The following is a 10,872-nucleotide window of genomic DNA, read 5'->3' as shown; positions in this document are numbered from 1 at the left end:
TGTCCTAAGCTTTTAGGTGCACCAGAGTTATGGTGCGTTCACACCAAAAGTGTTACATGCTTCAAAAACGCGTCCGATGCTTTGAGTTCGACGTGTGTGCACTTTGAATGCAGACGGTTGACATTTTGCTCTACACCTGGTGTTTTGCGCATCTGGTTAATGTTCAAAGTCTATATGGAGGCGCGATGAGCTGTTGTTTTCCGTTGGACGCTCTTGACGCGTCAAACTCCTCCACATAGACTTTGAATGTAAACCAGACACGCCTGACGTTTTTGGTGTAGGCAAACGGACTGGAGTTGGATTAAAGCGGACTACAAAGGGTTGCTGTGAATGGACCTAAAGAGCTGTGTTTGTTGGAACATTTTGTTATACAGTGTAAATACTGCATTCGATTTGAAAAGATTTTAAAACTTCACTTTGAAGATTTTAAATATTTAAAGACAGCTTTACTTTGAGCAGATGCCATCAGACTGGTAATGAAGAAGAGGATTTGTTTCTACTGCTGTTAATGGGGATTTTCATGTATAAAACCTTAATCTATGTTGTTTCAACAGGGTTTGATGCACCTCATTTGCACCAGGCTATTTGTAATGAAGATGTGATATTTTTCTACACCTGCCAATTTCATTTTGACAACTTTTCTCTCTGATGTGAAAATCTCCCACACCTCCTGTGATAAGCCATCCTGGATTTGGCAAATATATAAAAGGCATGAGTCACAGCTTAAAAATGAAACTCACTGTGGCTCAGCTGCTCCAAGTCAGGCAGACGCATGAAGGATGGAGACCAAACTTTAACTTTCTGCTCCGCCTCTTGGGACTCTGAAAACAACATGATCACAAGTCAGGACTGGTCAAAGCTTACATTCTGACACTTTTCAAAATTTACAGAGTTTTCAGTGATTTTGAGCCTTTTAGTATAGAGTAAAAGACCTCTATGAAACAATGATGGATATTTCTACAGCTGTCAGGGTCTACAAATATAATCTGTTAAAATCAGGCGATGGATGGATGGATGGATGGATGGATGGATGGATGGATGGATGGATGGATGGATGGATGGATGGATGGATGGATGGTGGAAAGATATATTACAAGCAGTATCTGCAAGGGAAATTTTCAGTTTTTATAAATTTTGTACATATGAGTCAGAAAACTCACGTGTACGTTTAGATCTAACCTTTGCTCTTCTCTGTGGTGTCCATCGATGGTTCCTGCTCCAGGTTTCTGTTGAGAGGTACTTCCTGTTCGCCATCACTCCTGATAACCGGACAGGAGACGGCTGGATCAAGTCCACACATCAACAGGCCGTGGTCTTCAACAGCTTTATCTAAAAATGGACACGAGACAACTGACCTCTCTGGAGTCCAATAAATAATCACTGTATGGCTGAATCTAAATGTTATTCCATGGCTCAGATGGTTTACATATTATTTACCCTTTCTACACGAATCTTGATCCTTTGCACTCTCCTTCCTCGCCTGTTTCTGGCATATGATATATTACACACACCAGTCTCTGGTTTGTTTTACCACTGAGACCAAGAACAGCAGATATTATTGTTTCTCTTTATACCTCAAGAGTTTGAATATTACCACATTATATCTGATGGGGGAATAGCTATAGATGCATGAGTGTTCTTCGTATAGATATTAAAATACCATCTAACCTGGTGAAAGTATTCATATCACATTGAACCTAATCACATAAGCCATGTCATAACGACAAACTTTAAATGTTTTATTGGGATTTTATGAGACCAATGTGGTGAATAAATGTAAAGTGGAAAGAAAACAAACAAGAATCCGACAAGTGTGCGTTTGTGTTCAACCCTATGAGTCAATACTTTATAGAAACACCATGTGGAGCTCAGTGTTTTGGAGCAAATCTCTACCAGCTTTGCACACCTGAAGACTGAGGGTGTTTTCATACCTGACACTTCGCTGTTCGCTCTCACTGCACTGAGTCAAACTGACCAAACACTTTGAAAAACCTGTCCCCTTCCTCACCTGTGGTGGCGCTGCACCAACAACCACCGAAGGAAACGACACAAAAACCTCAGAAAAAGACACTGAGGGCAACTTTCTTATTCATTAAGTGTAAAAAAAACATAGAGTGCTGTCAGATTTTAGCAGTTGTATGTTTTTGCTTTTATCTTTGGTAAAATATCATGTGCCATTTATCCCGCTAGCACTGGACTAGGTTTTTAGGCAGACCAGAGTTCGCTTTTTTGGTTTGCATTAAAGTTCAATTGCGCATTCACACCTCCCCAAATGAACTGGACTTTTTAGGCAGCTAGAGTTTCATTAAAGCTGCCCAAACAGGGCCAGTGTGAATACACCCTAAGACTTTTGGCCATTTTTCTTAGCAAAATACCTCAAACTCATTCAGGCTGGATGGAGAGAGTCCATGAACATCCAATTTAAAGTCTCGCCACTGATTCCAGTCCACTCTACATGCTGTGATCTATGAAACATTGAAATCTGGCTGTTCTGTTGGAAGAGCAACTTCTGCTCCAGGCTTATGACTTTTGCGACCTGAAACAGGCTTTGGCTTTTATGCAACTTTGCATTATTTAGTCACAATCATGAAGATTCCTTCATGTTCATAACAGGTGTTATTTCATGTTTACATAACATGTCACAAACATGCATATGTCAACCTTATGCATATGTCAGTCTCATGCACACCCCTTCAAATAAAGTGTTACCCAGGCTTTATTCCAGGATTGTCCAAGATTTAGCTCTACCCAACTTCCCATAATCTATGACCAGCTTCCCTGTTGCCTGTGTTGGTCTACTGTCTAAAATCCCAGTAAAATATCTTAAAAAGATCCAAGGGAATGCAAGGAATGGTGCAATGTACAAACATATTCAATAAAATAGTAACAAGAAAACCACAAAATCACTGATCTTTCAACACAGTTACCTGTTGACGTGTGAGCGTAGCATTTCAGTTCAGGGCTACTCAGGACTTTGGTAGAGTGGTCCACTGAGGGCTCGGGTAAATCAGGCGAGGGCGGCCTTGTGAATTCGTTTCTACTGATATCAAAGAACAAGTTGAGCTCCTGTAAAACCCTACCGAACTGTTCCTCCATTTCAAAGTCAAAGTTGGTGCTTAGATCACAAGAGGGCCCATCAGAGTCGGTAGGAACAGCAGAAGACGCTGACTGTGGGTTCAACTCATCATGTGAGCAGTGAGAGGAATCATTGGTTGATCGGCTGTTCGGCTCTTTATCTAGGAATGGGGTGAAGTTTGGGACTTCATTAGAACTGGAAACACTGGAGACAAATCCGTTCTCTGTGTTCTCTTTCTTATCTTCAAGTGTCTTCTCATTGATCTCGCTCTCTGCCACGTGCACGTGGTGTTCTTGTTCTTCCTGGGGTGTGTTCAGGAGCTCTGTGGCACCATCATCGTCATCTGGAAAGAGTTTGATCTTTTCAAACGTGTCAAACCTGCCGAGCGCATCCTTGCCGGGAGTGAAGGCCGATGAAAAATATCTGACGCCATGGAGAGCATTTTGAGATGGGCACGGAACCACCGCATCAGTCGTAGGAGGAACGGTGCGGAGCGTGGACACATCGTGAGTGAAGCTACCTAGACTTTGTTCTGGATCTTCTCCATTATAAAAACTCAACCTGTTCTCTGCCCATTCACTAACATCTTGAATGGGGGACTCTTCCCTAATGTCGTCTTCGAACTCACTTTGCTTCTGCATGCACTCCCCAGTCCCCTGCTCGTCTATGTTTATTTCTCCGCCAACTTTTACCTTCTGATTTTGTTCCTTGCCTTCAGTCGTCACATAGGTTACGCAAATATTGGCCCCAAAAGCTTCACCGAGCTCATTTTCTTGTTCGTTGTCAATACTTTTGAGATTGCTGCCATGTTTTTGTGTTTCTCCTTCTTTCTGGTTACTGTTGCAATCTCCTTGTTTATTTTGCCACTCCGATTCTAAATTCCTCAATTTGTAGGTTTCTGTTTCTTTTGGAGAATGACTTTGTATGAACCCAGCAATCTCTTCCACTTCGTCAGTTTTGCCGCGCGAGTATTCCAGCTCAGGCATCTCCATGTGGTCAGGGCTGACAGCAACTTTCAGCTGACTTCTCGCCGTATCGCAGATCTCTCCAGTTCCATCATCTTCTGCAAATGCAGGACTAGATTTGCCCTCATTGTCGGTCTGGTCTTGCATCGAGCTGTTTGTGCTAATCTTATTTCCATCTCTCTGAAGCTGCTCCGTCTGGTCTGGAACTGAATCCAGTGACGTTCTGGCTTCAGAACAAGGTGGAGAAGTTGCTTCAATGTTGCAGACCTCAACTAACGGAGATAATTCTCCACCTGCAGCGCCGTCTGAGTTACAGAGCAGTCGTTCAACCTCCTCATCAATTTCACTCCAGATTACAGGGTCAATTACACAGAATGCGCCAGCCTCATTATCTCCTTTGGCAGCCTCTTGACTGATTCTAACAGCTGCTGGAATCTCTGCCTCTACTACATAGTTGTGCTCCTGAAAACTCACATTTTCAGCTGATGTGGTTGTGCCTGACTCAAACTCACAGCAAGGAATCAATCCCTCAGAAGAATTGACAAACATTTTGCTCCCTTGACCTTTTGTTTCTATGTCGGAGACATTTTCAGGAATCTGATGGTCAGATTTCTGAGAATGATCTGCTTCAACATTTGAGCAGAGCAGGAGAGCATCTTGGGAGGAGGATGTGGGACTCCTCAGAGGTGCCTCCTCTCTCTTCAGATCACCCTCTGCAGCATCCGCCAGTTGGCTGAAAGCATGACAGAAATCTGTGTCAGCCGCCTGATGTGAACAGAAGGTAACTGCCTGGACGAGACTGGGTTGAGTTTGAGCCCAAGTCCCAAGATTCCCATCATTCCCGTCATTCTGAAGACAGACGGCAGGATTTTCATCCTTGAGCAACTTCTCCAGCTGTTTACAGACGGGAAGACTGGGTGTGCTGTTGCTGGCGGGACTTCGCTCGTCTGTTTCGGTAACAAAAGACTTCTCCTCTCTCTCAACACTCACGCACACCTCATTTGACTCTGAAGTCACATGAGTAGCAGGAGTAAGATCTGAAGGAAGGCCTATGAGGTTTTCATCATGATACTGCCCACTCTTTGCTATTATCAGGCCGTTGGTCTCCTGGAGGTTATTTGTCGATAAGGTGCTAATCGCATCCTGAGACGTCTGAAGCTGTGAAGAGTTGAACCTGCTGTTCCCGTGGAGGTCTTCTGTCGCAGCGCAGTCTGTCCTTGCTCGTTTTGGGGAGGGCGGGGAAGTGGGCTCTGTTTGAGGACTGATTTCCTCAAGGGGGATTGTTTCCATTTTCTTCCTGTAAGAATACCTAAAAAAAACAAACAGATAAGCAGCATTAACACTACCTTTCAGAGCAGCAACGCATGATTATTTTCTGTTAATGAAAGTACAGGAAAACGTTCTTTTTTTAGGAAAAGAGCCTAAACTTAAATTTATTAAAGATCCTTCTTTTACTTTGAACTTGTATATCTAGCACATTTGTTAACTTATCAGATGTCAAAGTTATTCTAAGAATCTCTTTGTTTTATTGTGTGCATTTTATCAGTTAACCATCAATAACCACGCCACCTCACAGCCTTGCCTGAACCAGGGACGAGATAATCTTACAAGTTAGTCTATAACCAGCAGTAAAATAACTGATGGCCATCATTTAAAGACATAAATGATATTACCTTCCATCTCCTTTTTCCTCCCTCCCACTTTTTGGGTAGTTTTCCTTCTACAGAAGCCTTACAGTGACACAAATCAGTCATATTAATACGTTTTTTTTTTTTTTAAAATACAATGCTATGTTTAATTATCTGAATAAATTGAAAATAAATATATCAAATGAATAAATCAATATTTTTAAATACATGATAAAGCTCTCAATATATTGGATTATAAAGTAATGCAATATATATTGGGGAATCCAATAAAAATTTAAACCAGGCATAAAAAATATCCTAAGTAATTTTTAATTACTTATAATAATAAAAATGTATTTTTCTGTCATTTTTAACTTTTCCTTACACAAGTCAAAAAAGAAAAAAACATGATACTGAAAAAATACTTGTTGCTTCCTATGAAATGTATATCATTTCACAGGAAATGGTATACATTTTCCATGTATAGGAAATGTATACATATCATTTCAGACCGAAATGATAAAATCCTGTTAAAAAACTGAGGTGAACTGACGGGATCTCTGTCCCTGTTTACTCCAACCTTAATGATAAATGTATTGACCAATGGTGGTAGTAGAAAGTGTTGACAGCAACAATTGCACCACCAGTGATTTTGAATGGAATTATGGTAACTTGACTTCAGACATCTGCTTTCAAAGGTTATTTCTAATTTTTAAACTTATCTTTGATCACATAGTATACAGTCATGGTAAAAAATAAAAATAAAAAAAGACAACATCCTGTTAAGATTTTTGGGTTTGACATGTTTCATATGTATCATTTAGACATTTTTTTTATATAGACACATCAATATCCTTTGTTAAAATCCTGGAATAGACAGAATACTGTTTTTCGCACTATGATAGGTATACTTTTCTATACGTTTTTATTTTGATTTATTTTCCCCTTGGGATCAATAAAGTATATAGAAAAGCGCTGCATAAATCTAATCCATTCATGATTTTTAAGAGCAAAATGATAACATTTTTAAAATTCGCTATCAATTTTAGCAAAATTTGTAAGGAAACTCTGGCTTCATGCTAACCTAAATAATTTTTAAAATAAATGGCTGTGATATTAGTTTACATTTAAAGTAGTAATGATTTTATACCCTTTACTCGGCAGTTAGACAGCTCAAATGACTCACCTACTAAATGAGCAGTTTAATCTTGTCGCTAACCCCCAGTTAGCTTCCTGGCTAACGTTTTTTTCTGTGCTTTGCTGTCAGTGGCGGGAAACTGTTGCGGCTGCTAACGAAACAACTACTGAATAATAAGCGGCCTAATTAGGCGCTGCTCGTCCGCCATTACTTTGACCCCGATTCTAATACAAGCAGAGCTTGTCGGTTAAGAAGATATGCTTATGTGGAGTAGAGAAAGGGCGAGTTCATTGTTAGTTCTTGTCCAGTGTTGTTGACAGCCTGTTTCCCGCTGTGTGCGGAGCCTATCAGGCTGATAACACACACACACACGCATACACACACACACACACACACGCTGAGCGTCTGTCTCCTCCTCTCTGTGCATCAGCAGCACTTCGTGTTCAGCAGCATCTTTCTGTGGATCTGCACCCCGTACTTTCTGACTCTCCTCCTCCAAACAGTGGAACAAATAGCAATATTGGAAAAAAGAAGCAGACATTAAAGCCGTGAGCCTCTTGTTTCGCGGTAGGAGCATTTCATACGACTGAGGTGCTTGTTTTGTTTCTTTCCCCCCACCCCCCTCGTCCTCGGAGGGTTTTTGAAACCACTCCAGACACCAGACCGCCGGACTTCTCTCGTTGACTTCACACTCTCACAAGGTAAGAAAATGAGCGCTTTGCGTTTCTCGCATTTTTCTCCTCAAATTATTCTCTTGAGTGCTTGATGTATGCTGACATGATGCAACGCGGTGCGTCATCCTTTCTAATTTCCTGAGTGATTCATTGATTTATTGAGCACATAATTGCAAATAAGCACGCATCCACGTTTTATCAATAAAACCGCCATATTATACCTGCGGGATTAAATCTGGACGATATTTTTCTTGCAGACATCAAATAAGCATGACACGTCTTGTTTGCTTTACTCTTGCAGCCCACGCGTGCGCGCGCACACACACACACACACACACACACACACACACACACACATGCGCACTGGAGTATTTTTGAATCAGCATCCAAAGTGAACAGGTAATAAGCATAGAGGTGCTTAAAGATGTGTGGATTCTCTCGGTTTATAATTGGTACTTGCGTGGGGTGGCTTGGCGTGACATGGCACTGGATGGGGTGTGATGTGTGCTTGTGGAGTTGGTTTGTCACTGATGTTGCAATAGTGTGTGTGTGAAAGAGCAACACAGAGAGACAGAGATGGAGAGGCATGGGAGTGGAGGGTAGGGGGTGTCTCCTTAACCCACCCTCAGTAGGAAGCTACATTTCCAGACAAAAAGGCCTTCAGGATATTATAGCCTATCAAATTTGCTTGGAGTAAAACCTCAGACTGGTTCGTTGACATCTGATGTTGGATCTCTCTCTCTCTCTCTCTCTCTCTCTCTCTCTCTCTCTCTCTATCTCTCTCTCTCTATGCCAGCACTCTGCCCTCCTCTCAAGGTCAGGTCCTGTTGGCAAATGATGGGAAATGGGGTGGTGTTATGTAATGGCCCATTGCCCCAGCTCAGGGGCCGCTCTGCTGGCTGTAAAGCCTCCCCTCTTTTACAGTGCAGATATGTCATCGTCAGTCTTGCACCTGTCACCTTATTCGTCCCATCTGCTTTCCCTCCAAAAAGGGTTCAAAAGGACCTGAACCCTCCAGTGACTCAGGTTTAGAGTCAGTGCGGAGTGTGATCGGCAACTGCAAAGTGCTGCAAAGTGAACCGGTGCACCTCGTCACTCCAGCTTCCCCCCCACCATCCCCATCCCCATCCCCTTCGGCCCGGCCCCATACTCAGGTCTCGTCCTGAAGCGGGCGCACTGGCATTTGCTGATGATGCACCAGCTGGTTCTGTGTTTGTTTCCTTCGTCTCTTTCCTGTGGCACTTGTGAGTAAGTGGCGCAGAACATCACAAACGCATAGATCGAGACAACAGACGCCCGGGCCGGGGTGTGTTCTCTGTTATTCAACAGGAGCGTCATGCCTCTGCATTTCTCTCGGATCACACCCATCCCCACCTTCACTGCCTCTCTCCCGCCTATCTCCCGATTACTTTTGCATCACTCTTTATTCCACTGCGCATACCCAGTAGTGAGAATGCATCAGAAAACGCTCGGTGGAATGTGAAGAGGGAGTTTAGTCATCGTCGCATTTGCATGCAGAGCGTAGGGAGTTCAGTCATATAACATTTACAGGCTGTTTTCATCCCAGTGCTGATTGATTGCATCACAAGGTGGCGGTGGACGGTAACAAGCCAGATGGGCGACTGACAGGGGTCGTAGGAAGCTTGGAAGAATAGCAATCAGTCGAGGTGCTAAATGGGAATGACAAGCAGCCCTATATGGAAGATGAACGTCATCAGTTTGATGGATGTGGATGAAGATGATGTTTTAAAGTTGCCCTAATTGTCCCGAAAGTGTTCCTGAAAAATAATTTAATTCCTTGAACCTTTTTTAACTTTTTGTCATATTACAGCCACTAACCTCAATAAATACAAAGTAACACATTATTGTCACCACTGGTTCTTAATTGGATTTAGATCTGGACTTAGACTGGGCCATTCTGACACATGAATATACTTTAATCTAAATCATTGCATTCTTGCTCTTGCTCCATGTCTTTCTTTGGGTCATTTTCCTTGCATGTGTTTTGCAGCCTCTAACAGGTCTTCTTCCAGGATTGCTCTAAATTTGGCTCCATTCAGCTTCCTTTTAACTATGCATGTTTCATTGTAACCTGAAAAAATGGTGAAAAACTTGGTGTGAATGCCCTTGCACAGAACTGAAAAAATACATACGTAAGACTAATTCAAATCTAACTTCCCGAGACAAATCCCTGCCTAAACAGTGAAAAATAAGTACCTCAGCAGCATGTAAAATGTGATGCTGGGTCCATCGGCTGCACACTGATGCAGCACAGATGCGAAACTGTCTCTGCCGCTTGTTTGTTGAGCGAGTGACAAGAGATGGCGTGTTGAGTATCGCTCACATTACGATGCAGCGTGAGCGATTTGTGAGGACTTTGTGAACGTGATTCCACATGGCACCACATCAAGACATCACAAGTCTGAATCTTCGATTAAAAATGCAACAGTTCTGCAAGAGGTTCACCTTATCTCATGGACGTTCTTGTTAGCCCTTAAAAGAAGATGTAAATCTTCCTACTGACAGGTGATTCGGGGAAGAGCCTCCATGTACGAATACAAAGAAAGACACGCACAGTGTCATGATGGCAATCTACTACGTCATTTGTTCACATCTCTCTTAGGACGTGTGCACACGTCCCGCTGCTGCTGCTTTCTTCATCCTGGACCTATTTTGAAACAAAGTGGTGTCTTGCACCTTCGTGTCAGAGGGCATTGCATTTGCACATTCCCTGAAGGACTGACATTTGTTTATGAGATCATAGACTGACAAAACAAAGGCAAAGGGTAGAGTTCAATCCACACTCATTTGCGCAGTTCCAATGGTCTGGAGATACAGATGTAGACAAATCTATTGTCACCAAACCTACATTTGAGTTCATCCATCGTATTCTGATTATCCAAGGTTAGGTCCAGGAGGAAAACCCACATTTCCCTCTGTCTAGTGACATCCACCAGCTCATTCTAGGAAATCCCAAAGTGTTCCCAAACCAGATGGGAATACATAGTCCCTGTTTCTGGGTTTTCATCAGTGTCTCTTCCTAGCGGGACATACCCTTAATCTCCAAAGGTACATTCCCAGAAGGCATCATTGTTGAATGCTTGAACTACCTTAACTGATTTCTTTCAATAGCCGTCATCGTGTTTGATGTATCGCATTAGAAAAGGTTGATGGAAATGACAAAATTCAACATAACTTCCTCAGTGTTGCAAAAAGGTTTTTTTCTTGTTTGAGGTGGTTTTCGGCTTTTCTTAATGTGCTAGAGGGACATGGACTCACATTTGCCAAATAAGTTCTATTGTGGTGAGCATTTAAGTCACATGACTCATCAGCTGTTTCCAAGGTTGGTGTGCATTAGATTTGCATTTCTTTCCGTAGATATTCTACAGCA

The 10,872-nt window shown here is 42.3% G+C and overlaps 2 protein-coding genes across 3 annotated transcripts in view; one reads left to right on the top strand and one right to left on the bottom strand.

The window, feature by feature from the left end:
- Window positions 1–399: 399 nt before the first annotated feature.
- LOC107838261 (uncharacterized) lies at window positions 400–7,083 on the bottom strand. Its single transcript, XM_016680119.1, has 4 exons — window positions 6,856–7,083; window positions 2,928–5,350; window positions 1,180–1,329; window positions 400–821 (listed from the first exon to the last, which is right to left on the bottom strand). Exons 2-4 carry the CDS (start codon window positions 5,329–5,331, stop codon window positions 724–726), a joined length of 2,652 nt encoding a protein of 883 aa, XP_016535605.1. The 5' UTR covers window positions 5,332–5,350; window positions 6,856–7,083; the 3' UTR covers window positions 400–723.
- Window positions 7,084–7,243: 160 nt separating this feature from the next.
- The window catches only part of vsnl1a (visinin-like 1a), a 33,355-nt gene continuing 29,726 nt past the window's right edge, over window positions 7,244–10,872 (top strand). Inside the window, exon 1 of one of the 2 annotated variants that reach the window (XM_016680121.1) lies at window positions 7,244–7,512. The gene's annotated coding sequence lies outside the window, so the exon portion shown is untranslated. The remainder of the gene's footprint in view (window positions 7,513–10,872) is intronic. The other variant, XM_016680120.1, reaches the window with a different exon arrangement.

Source organism: Poecilia formosa, unplaced genomic scaffold (genome assembly GCF_000485575.1).
Source record: "Poecilia formosa unplaced genomic scaffold, Poecilia_formosa-5.1.2 Scaffold233, whole genome shotgun sequence".
Classification (NCBI taxonomy): domain Eukaryota; kingdom Metazoa; phylum Chordata; class Actinopteri; order Cyprinodontiformes; family Poeciliidae; genus Poecilia; species Poecilia formosa.
Note: the sequence above shows the minus strand (reverse complement) of the source record. Positions and strands in the feature narration are given on the sequence as shown.